Raw genomic sequence first — 18,044 nt, forward strand, 5'->3', positions numbered from 1 at the left:
AACTGAGGAGCCTGTTCCCTTTCCGATTGGCCGTGGGAAGGCGATGTGCCCGGAGGATGGGCCAATGGCGGGACGGTTGGAGGTCAGAGGTCATGAGAAGCCTCTAGGAACAGGCCCAGCCAGAGTTGGCCAGATCACTCGCACAGGTCGCGGCGCGATGCCTTCAGCAGTTGAATAGCGTCTGGTTAAGGCACCAGAGGGCAGGCGGGGCCCCTGGGCATTTCCAGGATGGGCAGGGGTGGAATTCGCCATAGTGGTGTGGGTGGGAAGAGTGAAATGTTTATTGCTCCCTTTCTTAGCACCCCGCCCTCTTCCGCACCACAGAACTCCCCCTCGGCAATGGGGTGGCCCTCAACAAACACCCACCCCCACCAATCCCCCTCAGTTTAGGTACAGACCCTACAAACACCTACCCCCGCCACCCCCCCCCCCCAATTCCCCCTCAGTAATGGGTGAACCCCACAAACTCCCCTCCCCCACTCCTCCCCCCCCCCCCCACACACACACACTGTGACATGTTCCATTGGCTCCGGGGGGGCTACACCCAAACCTTTCCCGCCGTCTCGCCCGTCTTGAGGCAGCAGAGGCCCGCCCCGCGGTAGCGGGAGGCTGGAAGGTTCCGGTACACGGCCTTGCTGTAGGGGATGAAGCACAGGCCGAGCTGCAGGTGGCGGGCGAGGCGGCAGTAGGCAGCCAGGGCGAGGACTGCCAGCGGCGTCACCAGCACAAACCCCACCACCATCAGGGCGGTGGAACTGTTGTCGTTCAGAAGCTCCTTGCAGTGGGCGGCATGGGAATTCAGAACCTGCGAGGGAGAGGACAGAGTTACCACAGGAATTACAGCCGAGTTACCGCAGAGTTACAGCAGCTACTACAAAGTAAGAACAGAGTTACAACGGAGTTAAAAATAAAACTTTATAAATCACCTGTTAGGCCTCAGCTGGAGGATTGTCTCCAATACCGGGCTCCGCACTTTAGGAATGATGTCAAGACCTCGGAGAGGGTGCGGAGTAGATTTACTGGAATGGGACCAGGGATGAGGGACTTCACTTAATGTGGAGAGACTGGAGAAGCTGGGATTGTTCTCCTGAGAGCAGAGAAGGTTAAGGGGAGATTTAATCGAGGCGTTCAAAATCACGAAGGGTTTTGATAGAATAAATCAGGAGAAACTGTTTCCAGTGGCAGGAGGGTCGGTAACCAGAGGGACACAGATTGAAGATAATTGGCAAAAGAACCAGAGGGGGAAATGAGGAGAATTTCTTTTTTTAACGCAGCGAGTTGTTGTGATCTGGAACACGCTGCTAGAAAGGGCGGTGGAAGCAGATTCAATAGTAACTTTCAAAAGGGGGAATTGGAGAAATACTTGAAGGGGAAAAATTTGCAGGGATTGGGGGAAGAGCTGGGAGGGAGAGTGGGACTGATTGGAGAGCTCTTTCAAAGAGCCAGCACAGGTACGATGGGCCGAATGGCCTCTTTTCTACTATGTGTTTCTCGGAAAGTCAGTGTTTACATGCGGAACTGCATAAAACTAGGCCAGAGTTTTAAGACTGTTCCCATGAGCGCAAGTTGTTAAGAAATCCAACAAGAATATTCTGGAAAAAACAGAGAGGGAGAAAAACTCAAAGCAGGGAGATTTAAAGGAGGGGCCTAGGGATTAATGGATGACTGAGTACCATTAGGATGCTCCCTCCACCCACTCCCCACCCCCCCAACAAAGTCTCTATCCGTCCTCTACCATTCAGTGTGCATGAGAACGTACAGAACTATTAATAGTTTTGTCTCAAACCATAGTTTGAATATCGCCATGGCAACCGCTGTAAATAGCAGTGTGGCCAAGACTGGAGTATAGGGCCCAGCTTGGCAACCGCCAGCCTCCATCTGTAGCCTCCACTTGGGAAGAGACCCGCATCAGAATAAAGAGTCAAAATATTAGTTTTGAACACAAACCTCCACCGGAAGACTGCAAGTACCTCATCTGTTAATTGAGAAGCTAAGGCCCAAGGCCCAAAGCCTAAGGTAGAAAGTTCAAAGCCTAAGGCTCAAAGCCCAAAGCCCAAAGTTTAAGTCCCAAAGCCTAAGGTCCAAGACCCAAAGCCCAAGGTACAAAGCCCAAAGCCTAAGGTACAAAGGTCAAAGCCCAAAGCCAAAGCTTTAAAGCCCAAAGTCCAAAGCCTAAGACCCAAGGCCCAAATGTCAAAGCCCAAAGCTTAGGTCCAAAACCCAAAGCCCAAGATACAAAGCCCAAAGTACAAAGGTCAAAGCCCAAAGCCAAAGCTTAAGGCCCAAAGCCTAAGGTCCAAAACCCAAAGCCCAAGATACAAAGCCCAAAGCCTAAGGTAACAAAGCCCAAAGCCCAAGGCCCATCTTTGGTAGAAGTTGGAGTGAAGAAGTTAATCAGGAAAGGGTGGTTAGATGATGTCAAACTGAGGTTTTAAAAGTGTAATAAAAGCAGAAAGTGCTGGAAATACTCAGCAGGTCTGGCAGCATCTGTGGAGAGAGAAGCAGAGTTAACGTTTCAGGTCTGTGACCTTTCATCAGCATGGCTTTTATTTTAAAAGTGTAATATGTGTGGAGTGAGGACTCCCACAGGTTTGAGGGCCTGTGAAAGGCTGAGGTTAGAGACTGCTGACGGGGTGTGTGCTGATTCTTGATCTCAACCCAGTGAGTATGAAAGGCGTGTGATGGAAGTAAGAGGCATGATACATGGTATAGGAGATTGGGAGCAGACTGGGTGGGGTATTAAGTAGTATGGGGAGTGAGGAAGGTATTCGATGCTTGTCAGTTTTGAAATTGTCTTTTTATAAAATATTCAATACACCAGAAGGCCAAGGTTGCCCCTCACTCCCAATCTGAGGCCCCTCTTCACTCCTAGGCCAAGGATGCACCGTTCCAAGGGAGGGGCTGGGTGTGGACGGTGTCCGGAGTGGATCCGTGAAAAAGGAATGGAGGCCGGGACGCTGGATGGTCCAGGAGGCTGCGTGCAGGCCCTCCAAGCGCTGGGAAAATATTCTTAAGGGCCGGGACAATAAAGAACACCAGGCCTAGAATTTCCCTTCGCCCTTTCAAAGACCGCAAGCAGCTTGACTCTTCCGAAACCCTTCTCGAAAGAGAGAGGGGGTGACAGGGGGAGGGGGAAGGAGGAGTAAAACCATCTCAACCACAGAGATGATGAAGGCCAGACCCTCTCTCTCTCTCTCTCTCTCTCTCTCTCCCTGTCTCCTCCTTCGCCTGGAATGCATCAGCGTGTAGGTCTGTCTGAACTCTTTATGCCTGACACCGGGGGATGGTGTAGTGCTTAGATGTCCAATGGCTTAAATCTCCTCTGTTCTGGGAGAGTGGGGAGGAGGGGCTGAATACCCTCCGTCAGTAACTTACAGCACAGAAACAGGCCATTCGGCCCATCTGCTCCGTGCTGGTGTTTATGCTCCACACGAGCCTCCACCCCCCCCCCCCACTTCCTCTCACCCTATCACCACATCCTTCTATTTCTATCTCCCTCATGTGTTTATCCAGCTTCCCCTTAAATGTATCGACACTATTCACCTCGACCACTCCCTGTGGGAGCGAGTTCCACATTCTCACCACTCTCTGGGGAAAGAGGTTTCTCCTGAATTCCCCGTTGGATTTATTAGTGACTGTCTTATATTGATGACCCCCTAGTTCTGGTCTCCTCCCACATCTTCTCTCTGTCTACCCGATCAAAACCCCTTCATCATTTTAAAGCCCTCAATCAGGTCACCCCTCAGCCTTCTCTTTCCTAGAGAAAAGAGCCCCAGCCTGCTCACTCTTTCCTGATTGCTACACCCTCTCATTCCAGTAAATTATTTTGCAACTTCTCCCCAGTGCCTGTTCCTTTCTGTAAAATGGAGACCGGAACTGTTCACCGTGAGAAAGAATTTGCATTTATATAGTGCCTTTCACCACTTCAGCACATACAGTCAATGAAATACTTTCTTGAAGTGCATTCGTTGTTGCAGTGAAGGGAACACGGCAGCCAGAATTGCACACAGCAAGATCCCACTCCAGGCGTGCTTCACTTCCACGACTAGGTGAGTCTGACTATCTCGAGTGCGGTGTTTGACTCTTACTTGGGATCGGTCGGGGAGCCCCCGCGGACATCAAGTGCCCCTCAGGTACCTCACCTAAGCGACCACCCTTACGTACGGGAGGGCAATTCGATCGGGGGGGGGGAGGCGTTGCAGTGAAGCCCGATCCGTTTCTGGGCACACAGAGAGCCACAGAGACGCTGAATGGGGATCAGGAGCCCTGACATTCAGTTCCTTCTCTCACCCAAAGGCACTGAGGCTGATTCTAGCAACTCCCCCTCCCCACCCCTCAAACGACCTCCCGCACGTTTCGACCTGGTGTTTGATCACCCAGCACAGAGCGGGGGTCAAACCCTGGGCCTTTCCTGTCACTTCGGGCCAGCGGGTCACCAACAACAATTGCATTTATATAGTACCTTCAACTTAGCAAGACATCCCGGAAGTGATTATCGAACAAAATCTGACCCCGAGCCACGTAAGGAGATATTCGGTACGGGCGACCAAAAGCTCGGTCAAAGAGGTCGGTTTTAAGGGGCGTCTTAAAGGAGGAAAGAGAGAGAGGCGGAGCGGGTTTAGGGAGGGAATTCCAGAGCTCGGGAGCCCCCAGGCAGCTGAAGGCACGGCCGCCAATGGTGGAGCGATGGGAATCGATGGATGGTCAAGAGGGCAGAATTGGAGGAGGGCAGAGATCTCGGAGGGTCGTGGGGCTGGAGGAGGGTCACAGAGATAGGGAGAGGGTGAGGCCCATGGAGGGATTTGAAAACAAGGGTGAGAATTTTAAAATCGAGGTGCTGCTTGACTCACTCACTCACCTGCGAGTGGCAGAGGAAGCCGAACACAACCATTATGGAGGCGGGCATCAGGACCGTCCCGAAGACAGCAGCAATGAGCAGGATGTTGAAGAGGCCGACCACCGCGTTCTGGGCAGTGACCAGCACGGCACAGGCCCAGCAGTCCAGCGTGCTGCGGAGCTGCAGTGTCTCGTCACGGCCTGGGTCGCTGGAGTAGGCAGGCGGGATGGCCGGCGGCCTCTCCACACTCCCGCGCCGCGCGGCCGGGCGGCCTGGCGAGGCCCCGCAGTCAGACATGGAGGCGCCAAGACCCAGAGAAAGCGTTCTCCTCGTCAAGCCTCCTTGCACGCGCTCCCCGGCCCGGATGGACTTTTCTAGAAGCTTCACTGTAAGCCCAGGCAGGAGAGAGTTTCCCAGAGCTGTTGCTTTCTCAGAGATCCTCGCTGTCTCTCTCTCTCTCTCTCTCTCTCTCTCACAGTCACTAAAGTGAGCGACGTCAGGCCTCTCCTCGCAGGCACCAGGAGTGGGCCCCACAGTTAATCCTGGAATGTGAGATAACCCCCCTCAGTGATATCACGAGAGACGGGGAGAGCGTATTAGTGTGTGGGTGGGGGCAGGGGGAAGCACAGTAGGGAGGTGAGAGTGAGCTGCTGAACTGACAGGCTGTTTGTACTACATCCTGGAGTAGGCCTCAAAGGGGCCTTCAGAGGCCGCAGAGACAGCACAGCTGCTGGCATTCACTCAGACAGATTCACACTCACCCGTGTACACACTCACACATAAAAGCACACACGTGCACACAGAGGGATCTCCTCCACCGAGAGTTCAACTACCTGAGGAGACAAGTGAAGCTTATCAGATACATCCTCGACTAGTTAATAAGGGACAGAGAGAGAGAGGCATTGGGACACACTGATAGACAAGACTGTCGCCTTTGTGGGTAAAAGCGCCACTTGCTGTGGTCCTGACACATACAGAGACAGACAGGCCCGGTTAGGCTCCTAGGAGTGTTCCAGGTTGCCAAAGGGATGAACTCTGCGTCAGGTCACACACCATCCCAACTTGAACCTATATCAGGCTTTGCTTCATCATTATTGGGTCTGGGTCCCATAATGCTAGAACCCAACAGCGCTGGGGGACTGGGGGGGGAGGGGGGGGGAGAGTGCCTTCACCACATAGGACTGCAGTAGTTCAAGGAGATGCTTGTCACCATCTTCTCAAGGGGCAACCTGGGTTGGGCAATAAATGCCCAGCCTTGCCAGTGACGATCACATCCCAGGAGCAAAATTAAAAAACCCATGTCGGGAATTGGGAGCTGATACGAGGCCTGCCCGTGAAATATGGCTGCTTATGTGAGGGATAGCCAGTAACCATGGAAACAGCTAGGCCCGAGCCCAAGTCAAGAAAAGGGGAGAGAAATTTAAAAGAGAAACGTGCCTTTCACGACCTCTGGACTTCCCAAAGTGCTTCACCAATGAAGTACATTCGATGTATAGCCACTGATGTAATGTAGGGACTGTGGCAGCCAATTTGCGCACAGCAAGATCCCACAAACAGCAATGTGATGAATGAATCTGATAGCTGTTGGTGATGTTGCCTGAGAGACGAACATCGTCCGGGGGCGCCAGGGAGAACTCCCCCTGCTCTCCGTCAAATAGAGCGAGGGGATCTTCTACATCCACCTGAGCGGGCACACAGGACCTTGGACACCTCTGGCAGTGCAGCGCTCTGGAGAGACGGTGGCCGAGTGGTAATGTCACAGAACTAGTGATCCAGAGGGCCAGCCAGGCTAATGCCCCAGGGACATGGGTTCAAATCCCACCACGGCAGCTGGTGGGATTTAAATTCAATTAATTAATTAATAAAAACCTGGAATTGAAAGCTAGCGTCAGTAATGGTGGCACGAAACTATCATCGATTGTCACAAAAACCCATCTGGTTCACGAATGTCCTTTTGGGAAGGAAATCTGCCGTCCTGACCTGGTCTGGCCTACATCTGACTCCAGACCCACAGCAATGGGGTTGACTCTTAACTGCCCTCTGAAAGGGCCTAGCAAGCCACTCAGTTGTCAAGGGAAATTAGGGATGGGCAACAAATGCTGGCCTTGCCAACGACGCCCACATCCCATGAAAGAATAAAAAAAAGTACTGTCCTGCATTTTGAGCAGAAGTGGGATTCGAACCAAATACCTTCTCACAGAGTGTGGCCCACTGAGTCATGGCTGATAGTCTCCTGTTGTAGGGCAAAGAGCAGGGAAACTCATGATTCTTAGCGAGATACAGACAACAGGGAGCGATATCATCGCCCATTTATGGGGTCAAGGGTCACAGTGCAGGACAAAGGAGGGCAGCTGAGGCAAATCAGGAGGTCAGAGACCGCCGGACGGACGGCAGTGCATAATTATTCCACACACGTTATTCCAGTGAGTGAGGGGGGGGGGGAATGGTGGAAACAACCAGTACAGATTCACACAAATACAAACCAGATAGTCTTCTGAAAGTAAATAATACCTTGGGACCCAGTATCGGAGGCCACACGGCCTCTCGAGCCTGCTCCACCACGATTCAATTAGATCGTGGGCGATTATCAGCTTAACTCCATCTAGCCACCTTGAAGGAAAGACTTGCATTTATATAGCGCCTTTTGTGATCCCAGTTCATCCCAAAGCAATTCACAGCCAATTATACCTGTTGCGACGCCCCAAAGTTCTTTACCAATGAAGTCACTGATGTGATGCAGGAAACGTGGCAGCTAATTTGATCACAGCAAGATCCCACAAACTAGCAATGACCAGCTCATCTGTTATTTCTTGTGTTGGTGTTTGAGGGGTAAATATTAGCCACCCAGGGAGAACTCCCCTGCTCTTCTTCAGATAGAGCTCAGGAATCTTTGACACCCACCCGAGGGAGCAGACAAGGCTTCGGTTTTATGTCTCATCTGAGAGAAGGCATCTCCGACAGAGCAGCCCTCCCTCAGTACTGCACGAGGAGAGTCAGCCGAGCCTTCGGAGCAAGGATCGAACCCACAACGTTTGGATTCAGTGGCGAGAACGTTACCCAGTGAGCCACCGTTCAAGGGTTCTGTAACCCATTGACCCCCTCACCAAACAAAAATCTATCTTAAACCCCTCGATTAGATCACCCCTTAATCTTCGACTCTCGAGCAAATACAAGCCGTGTCTGTGCAACCTGTCCTCGTAATTTAACCCTTTAGCCCCGGGATCAGTCTGGTGAATCTGCACTGCACCCTCTCCGAGGCCGATAGATCCTCCCTGAGGTGTGGGGCCCACAACTGGACACAGTTACTCCAGTTGGGGTCTAACCAGAGCTTTATACAACTGAAGCACAACTTCCACCTCCTTATATTGCAGCCATTTCATTAGAATTTTAAATTAATATATTGTACCTGGCTTCACAGGAATGTAATGGGACGCACAGCTTAACACTGAACCGGTCGGAAATATTCAGACAGGTGACCAAAAACACTTGGTCTAAGTGATAGGGGAGAGAGCAGGGTAGTGGAGTTAGTTTGGGATTGATACAGGACTATGGGGAGAGAGCAGGGTAGTGGAGTTAGTTTGGGATTGATACAGGACGATGGGGAGAGAGCAGGGTAGTGGAGTTAGTTTGGGATTGATACAGGATGATGGGGAGAGAGCAGGGTAGTGGAGTTAGTTTGGGATTGATACAGGGCTATGGGGAGAGAGCAGGGTAGTGGAGTTAGTTTGGGATTGATACAGGACGATGGGGAGAGAGCAGGGTAGTGGAGTTAGTTTGGGATTGATACAGGGCTATGGGGAGAGAGCAGGGTAGTGGAGTTAGTTTGGGGTTGATACAGGACGATGGGGAGAGAGCAGGGTAGTGGAGTTAGTTTGGGGTTGATACAGGACGATGGGGAGAGAGCAGGGTAGTGGAGTTAGTTTGGGATTGATACAGGACTATGGGGAGAGAGCAGGGCAGTGGAGTTAGTTTGGGATTTATACAGGGCTATGGGGAGAGAGCAGGGTAGCGGAGTTAGTTTGGGATTGATAAAGGGCTATGGGGAGAGAGCAGGGCAGTGGAGTTAGTTTGGGATTGATACAGGGCTATGGGGAGAGAGCAGGGTAGTGGAGTTAGTTTGGGATTGATAAAGGGCTATGGGGAGAGAGCAGGGCAGTGGAGTTAGTTTGGGATTGATACAGGGCTATGGGGAGAGAGCAGGGTAGTGGAGTTAGTTTGGGATTGATACAGGGCTATGAGGAGAGAGCAGGGTAGCGGAGTTAGTTTGGGATTTATACAGGGCTATGGGGAGAGAGCAGGGTAGCGGAGTTAGTTTGGGATTGATAAAGGGCTATGGGGAGAGAGCAGGGTAGCGGAGTTAGTTTGGGATTGATAAAGGGCTATGGGGAGAGAGCAGGGCAGTGGAGTTAGTTTGGGATTAATACAGGGCTATGGGGAGAGAGCAGGGCAGTGGAGTTAGTTTGGGATTGATACAGGACGATGGGGAGAGAGCAGGGCAGTGGAGTTAGTTTGGGATTGATACAGGACAATGGGGAGAGAGCAGGGTAGTGGAGTTAGTTTGGGATTTATACAGGGCTATGGGGAGAGAGCAGGGTAGTGGAGTTAGTTTGGGATTTATACAGGGCTATGGGGAGAGAGCAGGGCAGTGGAGTTAGTTTGGGATTGATACAGGACGATGGGGAGAGAGCAGGGCAGTGGAGTTAGTTTGGGATTGATACAGGACAATGGGGAGAGAGCAGGGTAGTGGAGTTAGTTTGGGATTTATACAGGGCTATGGGGAGAGAGCAGGGCAGTGGAGTTAGTTTGGGATCGAAACAGGACGATGGGGAGAGAGCAGGGTAGTGGAGTTAGTTTGGGATCGAAACAGGACGATGGGGAGAGAGCAGGTTAGTGGAGTTAGTTTGGGATTGATACAGGGCTATGGGGAGAGAGCAGGGCAGTGGAGTTAGTTTGGGATTGATACAGGGCTATGGGGAGAGAGCAGGGTAGTGGAGTTAGTTTGGGATTGATACAGGGCTATGGGGAGAGAGCAGGGCAGTGGAGTTAGTTTGGGATTGATACAGGACGATGGGGAGAGAGCAGGGTAGTGGAGTTAGTTTGGGATTGATACAGGACTGTGGGGAGAGAGCAGGGTAGTGGAGTTAGTTTGGGATTGATACAGGACTATGGGGAGAGAGCAGGGCAGTGGAGTTAGTTTGGGATTGATACAGGGCTGTGGGGAGAGAGCAGGGCAGTGGAGTTAGTTTGGGATTGATACAGGGCTATGGGGAGAGAGCAGGGTAGTGGAGTTAGTTTGGGAATGATACAGGACGATGGGGAGAGAGCAGGGTAGTGGAGTTAGTTTGGGATTGATACAGGGCTATGGGGAGAGAGCAGGGTAGTGGAGTTAGTTTGGGATTGATACAGGGCTTTGGGGAGAGAGCAGGGGAGTGGAGTTAGTTTGGGATTGATACAGGACTATGGGGAGAGAGCAGGGTAGTGGAGTTAGTTTGGGATTGATATAGGACGATGGGGAGAGAGCAGGGTAGTGGAGTTAGTTTGGGATTGATACAGGGCTATGGGGAGAGAGCAGGGCAGTGGAGTTAGTTTGGGATTGATACAGGGCTATGGGGAGAGAGCAGGGTAGCGGAGATAGTTTGGGATTGATACAGGGCTATGGGGAGAGAGCAGGGTAGTGGAGTTAGTTTGGGATTGATACAGGGCTTTGGGGAGAGAGCAGGGTAGTGGAGTTAGTTTGGGATTGATACAGGGCTATGGGGAGAGAGCAGGGTAGCGGAGTTAGTTTGGGATTGATAAAGGGCTATGGTGAGAGAGCAGGGCAGTGGAGTTAGTTTGGGATTTATACAGGGCTATGGGGAGAGAGCAGGGTAGCGGAGTTAGTTTGGGATTGATAAAGGGCTATGGGGAGAGAGCAGGGTAGCGGAGTTAGTTTGGGATTGATAAAGGGTTATGGGGAGAGAGCAGGGTAGTGGAGTTAGTTTGGGATTGATACAGTGCTATGGGGAGAGAGCAGGGTAGTGGAGTTAGTTTGGGATTGATACACGGCTATGGGGAGAGAGCGGGGCAGTGGAGTTAGTTTGGGATTGATACAGGACGATGGGGAGAGAGCAGGGCAGTGGAGATAGTTTGGGATTGATACAGGGCTATGGGGAGAGAGCAGGGCAGTGGAGATAGTTTGGGATTGATACAGGGCTATGGGGAGAGAGCAGGGCAGTGGAGATAGTTTGGGATTGATACACGGCTATGGGGAGAGAGCGGGGCAGTGGAGTTAGTTTGGGATTGATACAGGACGATGGGGAGAGAGCAGGGTAGTGGAGTTAGTTTGGGATTGATACACGGCTATGGGGAGAGAGCGGGGCAGTGGAGTTAGTTTGGGATTGATACAGGACGATGGGGAGAGAGCAGGGCAGTGGAGATAGTTTGGGATTGATACAGGGCTATGGGGAGAGAGCAGGGCAGTGGAGTTAGTTTGGGATTGATACAGGACGATGGGGAGAGAGCAGGGTAGCGGAGTTAGTTTGGGATTGATACAGGACGATGGGGAGAGAGCAGGGTAGTGGAGTTAGTTTGGGATTGATACAGGGCTATGGGGAGAGAGCAGGGCAGTGGAGTTAGTTTGGGATTGATACAGGACGATGGGGAGAGAGCAGGGTTGTGGAATTAGTTTGGGATTGATACAGGACTATGGGGAGAGAGCAGGGTAGTGGAGTTAGTTTGGGATTGATACAGGGCTATGGGGAGAGAGCAGGGTAGCGGAGTTAGTTTGGGATTGATAAAGGGCTATGGGGAGAGAGCAGGGTAGTGGAGTTAGTTTGGGATTGATACAGGGCTATGGGGAGAGAGCAGGGCAGTGGAGTTAGTTTGGGATTGATACAGGGCTTTGGGGAGAGAGCAGGGTGGCGGAGTTAGTTTAGGATTGATACAGGGCTATGGGGAGAGAGCAGGGTAGCGGAGTTAGTTTGGGATTGATAAAGAGCTATGGGGAGAGAGCAGGGTAGCGGAGTTAGTTTGGGATTGATAAAGGGTTATGGGGAGAGAGCAGGGTAGTGGAGTTAGTTTGAGATTGATACAGGGCTATGGGGAGAGAGCGGGGCAGTGGAGTTAGTTTGGGATTGATACAGGGCTATGGGGAGAGAGCAGGGCAGTGGAGTTAGTTTGGGATTGATACAGGGCTATGGGGAGAGAGCAGGGTAGCGGAGTTAGTTTGGGATTGATAAAGGGCTATGGGGAGAGAGCAGGGCAGTGGAGTTAGTTTGGGATTGATACAGGGCTATGGGGAGAGAGCAGGGTAGCGGAGTTAGTTTGGGATTGATACAGGGCTATGGGGAGAAAGCAGGGTAGCGGAGTTAGTTTGGGATTGATAAAGGGTTATGGGGAGAGAGCAGGGTAGTGGAGTTAGTTTGGGATTGATACAGTGCTATGGGGAGAGAGCGGGGCAGTGGAGTTAGTTTGGGATTGATACAGGGCTATGGGGAGAGAGCAGGGCAGTGGAGTTAGTTTGGGATTGATACAGGGCTATGGGGAGAGAGCAGGGTTGTGGAATTAGTTTGGGATTGATAAAGGGCTATGGGGAGAGAGCAGGGTAGTGGAGTTAGTTTGGGATTGATACAGGGCTATGGGGAGAGAGCAGGGTAGCGGAGTTAGTTTGGGATTGATAAAGAGCTATGGGGAGAGAGCAGGGTAGCGGAGTTAGTTTGGGATTGATAAAGGGTTATGGGGAGAGAGCAGGGTAGTGGAGTTAGTTTGGGATTGATACAGGACGATGGGGAGAGAGCAGGGTAGTGGAGTTAGTTTGGGATTGATACAGGGCTATGGGGAGAGAGCAGGGCAGTGGAGTTAGTTTGGGATTGATACAGGGCTATGGGGAGAGAGCAGGGTTGCGGAGTTAGTTTGGGATTGATACAGGAATATGGGGAGAGAGCAGGGTAGTGGAGTTAGTTTGGGATTGATACAGGGCTATGGGGAGAGAGCAGGGTAGTGGAGTTAGTTTGGGCTTGATACAGGACGATGGGGAGAGAACAGGGTAGCGGAGTTAGTTTGGGATTGATAAAGGGCTATGGTGAGAGAGCAGGGCAGTGGAGTTAGTTTGGGATTGATACAGGGCTATGGGGAGAGAGCAGGGCAGTGGAGTTAGTTTGGGATTGATACAGGACGATGGGGAGAGAGATGGGTAGTGGAGTTAGTTTGGGATTAATACAGGGCTATGGGGAGAGAGCAGGGTAGTGAAGTTAGTTTGGGATTGATGCAGGGCTGTGGGGAGAGAGCGGGGCAGTGGAGTTAGTTTGGGATTGATACAGGGCTATGGGGAGAGAGCAGGGCAGTGGAATTAGTTTGGGATTGATAAAGGGCTATGGTGAGAGAGCAGGGCAGTGGAGTTAGTTTGGGATTGATACAGGGCTATGGGGAGAGAGCAGGGCAGTGGAGTTAGTTTGGGATTGATACAGGACGATGGGGAGAGAGCAGGGCAGTGGAGTTAGTTTGGGATTGATACAGGGCTATGGGGAGAGAGCAGGGTAGCGGAGTTAGTTTGGGATTGATAAAGAGCTATGGGGAGAGAGCAGGGTAGCGGAGTTAGTTTGGGATTGATAAAGGGTTATGGGGAGAGAGCAGGGTAGTGGAGTTAGTTTGGGATTGATACAGGACGATGGGGAGAGAGCAGGGTAGTGGAGTTAGTTTGGGATTGATACAGGGCTATGGGGAGAGAGCAGGGCAGTGGAGTTAGTTTGGGATTGATACAGGGCTATGGGGAGAGAGCAGGGTTGCGGAGTTAGTTTGGGATTGATACAGGAATATGGGGAGAGAGCAGGGTAGTGGAGTTAGTTTGGGATTGATACAGGGCTATGGGGAGAGAGCAGGGTTGCGGAGTTAGTTTGGGATTGATACAGGACGATGGGGAGAGAGCAGGGTAGCGGAGTTAGTTTGGGATTGATAAAGGGCTATGGTGAGAGAGCAGGGCAGTGGAGTTAGTTTGGGATTGATACAGGGCTATGGGGAGAGAGCAGGGTAGTGGAGTTAGTTTGGGATTGATACAGGACGATGGGGAGAGAACAGGGTAGCGGAGTTAGTTTGGGATTGATAAAGGGCTATGGTGAGAGAGCAGGGCAGTGGAGTTAGTTTGGGATTGATACAGGGCTATGGGGAGAGAGCAGGGCAGTGGAGTTAGTTTGGGATTGATACAGGACGATGGGGAGAGAGCAGGGTAGTGGAGTTAGTTTGGGATTAATACAGGGCTATGGGGAGAGAGCAGGGTAGTGGAGTTAGTTTGGGATTGATGCAGGGCTGTGGGGAGAGAGCGGGGCAGTGGAGTTAGTTTGGGATTGATACAGGGCTATGGGGAGAGAGCAGGGCAGTGGAATTAGTTTGGGATTGATACAGGGCTATGGGGAGAGAGCAGGGCAGTGGAATTAGTTTGGGGTTGATACAGGGCTATGGGGAGAGGGCAGGGCAGTGGAATTAGTTTGGGATTGATACAGGGCTATGGGGAGAGAGTGGCGCAGTGGGCAGTAGGAATGAAACCGGACGGACCACCCGGCATTGACCTAGGCACCGGAAACGACAACGGCAAACCCAGCCCTGTTGACCCTGCAAAGTCCTCCTTACTAACATCTGGGGGCTTGTGCCAAAGTTGGAAGAGCTGTCCCACAGACTAGTCAAGCAACAGCCTGACATAGTCATACTCACGGAATCATACCTTGCAGACAATGTCCCAGACACTGCCATCACCATCCCCGGATATGTCCCACCGGCAGGACAGACCCACCAGAGGTGGTGACACTGTCATATACAGTGGGGAGGCAGTCACCCTGGGAGTCCTCAATATTGATTCCGGACCCCATGAAGTCTCATGGCATCAGGTCAAACATGGGCAAGGTAACCTCCTACTGATTACCACCTCCCGCCCTCCCTCAGTTGATGACTCAGTCCTCCTCCATGTTGAGCAGCACTTGGAGGAAGCACTGAGGGTGGCAATGGCAGAGAATGTACTCTGGGTGGGGGACTTCAATGTCCATTACGAAGAATGGCTCGGTAGCACCACGACTGACCGAACTGGCCGAGTCCTAAAGGACATAGCTGCTAGACTGGGTCTGCGGCAGGTGGTGGGGGAACCAACACGAGGATATGGGGAGGGAGCCGGGCAGTGTAATTAGTTTGGGATTGATACAGGGCTATGGGGAGAGAGCAGGGGAGTGGAATTAGTTTGGGATTGATACAGGGCTATGGGGAGAGAGCAGGGGAGTGGAATTAGTTTGGGGTTGATACAGGGCTATGGGGAGAGAGCAGGGGAGTGGAATTAGTTTGGGGTTGATACAGGGCTATGGGAGAGAGTGGGGCAGTGGGCAGTAGGAATGAAACTGGACGGACCACCCGGCATCGACCTAGGCACCGGAAACAACAACGGCAAACCCAGCCCTGTTGACCCTGCAAAGTCCTCCTTACTAACATCTGGGGGCTTGTGCCAAAGTTGGAAGAGCTGTCCCACAGACTAGTCAAGCAACAGCCTGACATAGTCATACTCACGGAATCATACCTTGCAGACAATGTCCCAGACACTGCCATCACCATCCCCGGATATGTCCCACCGGCAGGACAGACCCACCAGAGGTGGTGACACTGTCGTATACAATGGGGAGGCAGTCACCCTGGGAGTCCTCAACATTGATTCCGGACCCCATGAAGTCTCATGGCATCAGGTCAAACATGGGCAAGGTAACCTCCTACTGATTACCACCTCCCGCCCTCCCTCAGTTGATGACTCAGTACTCCTCCATGTTGAACAGGACTTGGAGGAAGCACTGAGGGTGGCAATGGCAGAGAATGTACTCTGGGTGGGGGACTTCAATATCCATCACCAAGAGTGGCTCGGTAGCACCACTACTGACCGAGCTGGCCGAGTCCTAAAGGACATTGCTGCTAGACTGGGTCTGCGGCAGGTGGTTTGGGAACCAACATGAGGCTATGGGGAGAGAGCGGGGCAGTGGGATTAGTTTGGGGATTGATACAGGGTCAGTATTAGGATTACTGCTTCCTTTGATATGTATTAATGGCCTGGACATGGATGTTTTTTTTTTAAAAAGAGTTACAGCACTGAAACAGGCCCTTCGGCCCACCGAGTCTGTGCCGACCATCAACCACCCATTTATCCTAATCCTACATTAATCCCATATTCTTACCACATCCCCCTCTACCACCTACCTATAATGGGGGCAATTTACAACAGCCAATTTACCTATCAACCTGCAAGTCTTTGGCTGTGAGAGGAAACCAGAGCACCCGGCGGAAACCAACACGGTCCAAGGGAGAACTTGCAAACTCCGCACAGGTAGTACCCAGAATCGAACCCAGGTCACTGGAGCTATGAGGCTGCGGTGCTAACCACTGCGCCGCCCTCGGTTGAGGGCATAGTTTCAAAGTTTTCAGATGACAACGAATTCTGGAAATATAATAAACAGGGGGTAGTAACAGTTTTCAGGGGGGCAGAGTTTGCCTGGTGAACTGGGCTGACACAGGGCAGTATGGGATTGCTCTGGCAAACAGCACAGATAGAATTGGCCAAATGGGCTTTGTATGTACTCAAAACATCTATGGATTTTGATTGTGTGATGTGACACTGGTGTGCTGTACCTGGAGCACTAAGCTACACATTTATTCAAGCCTTTTATTTACATCCGGCATGGACCCTTACCTGCTAACCCAGCTCAGGTCTGCTGACGCAACACTGACCAGCAGCTCGAGCTGGGAACTGCTAGTCGTGCAAAGTGTCAGCTGTGGCTCAGTGGGCAGTGTCCTCGCCTCTGGGTTAGAAGGTTGCAGGTTTGAGTCCCACCTGAGCGATTGTATATAGAACCTACACAACTAAACAGGCCATCTGGCACATGACTGCCTTTATGCTACACTGGACCCATATTCGAGGCCAACATTACTGTGGGGAGTGCCGCACTGTCAAAGGTGCCGTCCTTCCGATGAGACGTTAAACCCAGGCCCCATTGGCTCTCTCAGGTGGATGTAAACGTCCCCTAGGCAGTACTGGGAGAAGAGCAAGGGATTCTCACCCCACCCCCCACCAGTGTCCTAGTCAATAGTTATCCCTCAAGTAACAAAACTAAAAAAAAATCCTTTCATTCATCTCATTGCTGTCTGTGGGATCTTGCTGAACATATATTGGCTACTGTGTTTTCCATCTTTGGGACCTCCTGAGGTTATGAAAGGTGCAGTATAGATGCGAGTCAATATAAGAACATAAGAAATAGGAGCAGGAGTAGGCCATTCGGCCCCTTGAACCTACTTTGTCAATTACATTACAGCTGATCTACTGCAACCCCACTTTGCCAACCAATCCCTGACTAGTTATTCCAATGACAGTATTCCAGTGTTAGGTGACGTTAGTGTTCAGGTGGAATACAATGAGTGCATCCCATTCCTTGCCATTGGTGGTAGTAGCAGGGAACAAAGTCTCCCCAATGGGAAGAAGTTGGCTTAAGAAAATACGCTTAAACTGGGCCGAGTTATTTACAGTGGGGATCAGTAAGAGTATGTCTGACATTGAGGAAGTGCTAAGAGTGCACAAAGTGGTCTTTGAGCAAGGAGGATCAAATGATAAAATTAGGCATCACCAGGCCAACGTCAAGATAAAGGACAATGTATGGCCAATGTTTTGCAAGGCTAGGCCAATGCCTTATGCACAGTTAGAAGCAGTAAGTGCTGAATAGATCTGAAAGAACAGGGTCAGTTAAAAAAAAGTTGAAGAGCAGTGACTGGGCTGCACCCATTGTGGGAGTTCAAAAAGCAGATAGGTCCATTCAGATTTGTGGAGATTATAAACAATAAGGTGATTGAAAAATGAAACTTACCCACTGCCTACTACTGATGAATTGTTTTCTAATTTAGCAAATAGGAAGGTGCTCAGTAAGATAGATCTGTCAAATGCATATCTGCAATTAGAATTAACTGACAAGAGCAAGGAACTGCTTCCCATTCATGCACACAAAGGGTCGTACCAGTAGAAAGGTTACCATTTGGCGTGTCTACTGCTCCCAGAGTGTTCCAGAGCGTCATGGATCAGGTACTAAGTGGGATGGAAGGACTGTTCTGCTTTTTGGATGACATATTAATTAGCGGTAGGACAGAGAAAGAGCACATGGTAAGGTCGAATTCAAGAGTACGCCTTCAAAGCTAAAAAGCACAAAGTGTTGCTTCGTGGCATCGAAGT

The 18,044-nt window shown here is 51.2% G+C and overlaps 1 protein-coding gene across 1 annotated transcript; it reads right to left on the reverse strand.

Annotated features, from left to right (window-relative positions):
• Positions 1-525: 525 nt before the first annotated feature.
• On the reverse strand, positions 526-5,345 carry LOC137362498 (transmembrane protein 88-like). The gene is made up of 2 exons (XM_068026878.1): positions 4,859-5,345; positions 526-805 (listed from the first exon to the last, which is right to left on the reverse strand). Exons 1-2 carry the CDS (start codon positions 5,132-5,134, stop codon positions 539-541), a joined length of 543 nt encoding a protein of 180 aa, XP_067882979.1. The 5' UTR covers positions 5,135-5,345; the 3' UTR covers positions 526-538.
• Between the last annotated feature and the right edge of the window lie 12,699 nt (positions 5,346-18,044).

The sequence above is a fragment of the Heterodontus francisci genome, unplaced genomic scaffold (genome assembly GCF_036365525.1).
Source record: "Heterodontus francisci isolate sHetFra1 unplaced genomic scaffold, sHetFra1.hap1 HAP1_SCAFFOLD_913, whole genome shotgun sequence".
Lineage (NCBI taxonomy): Eukaryota > Metazoa > Chordata > Chondrichthyes > Heterodontiformes > Heterodontidae > Heterodontus > Heterodontus francisci.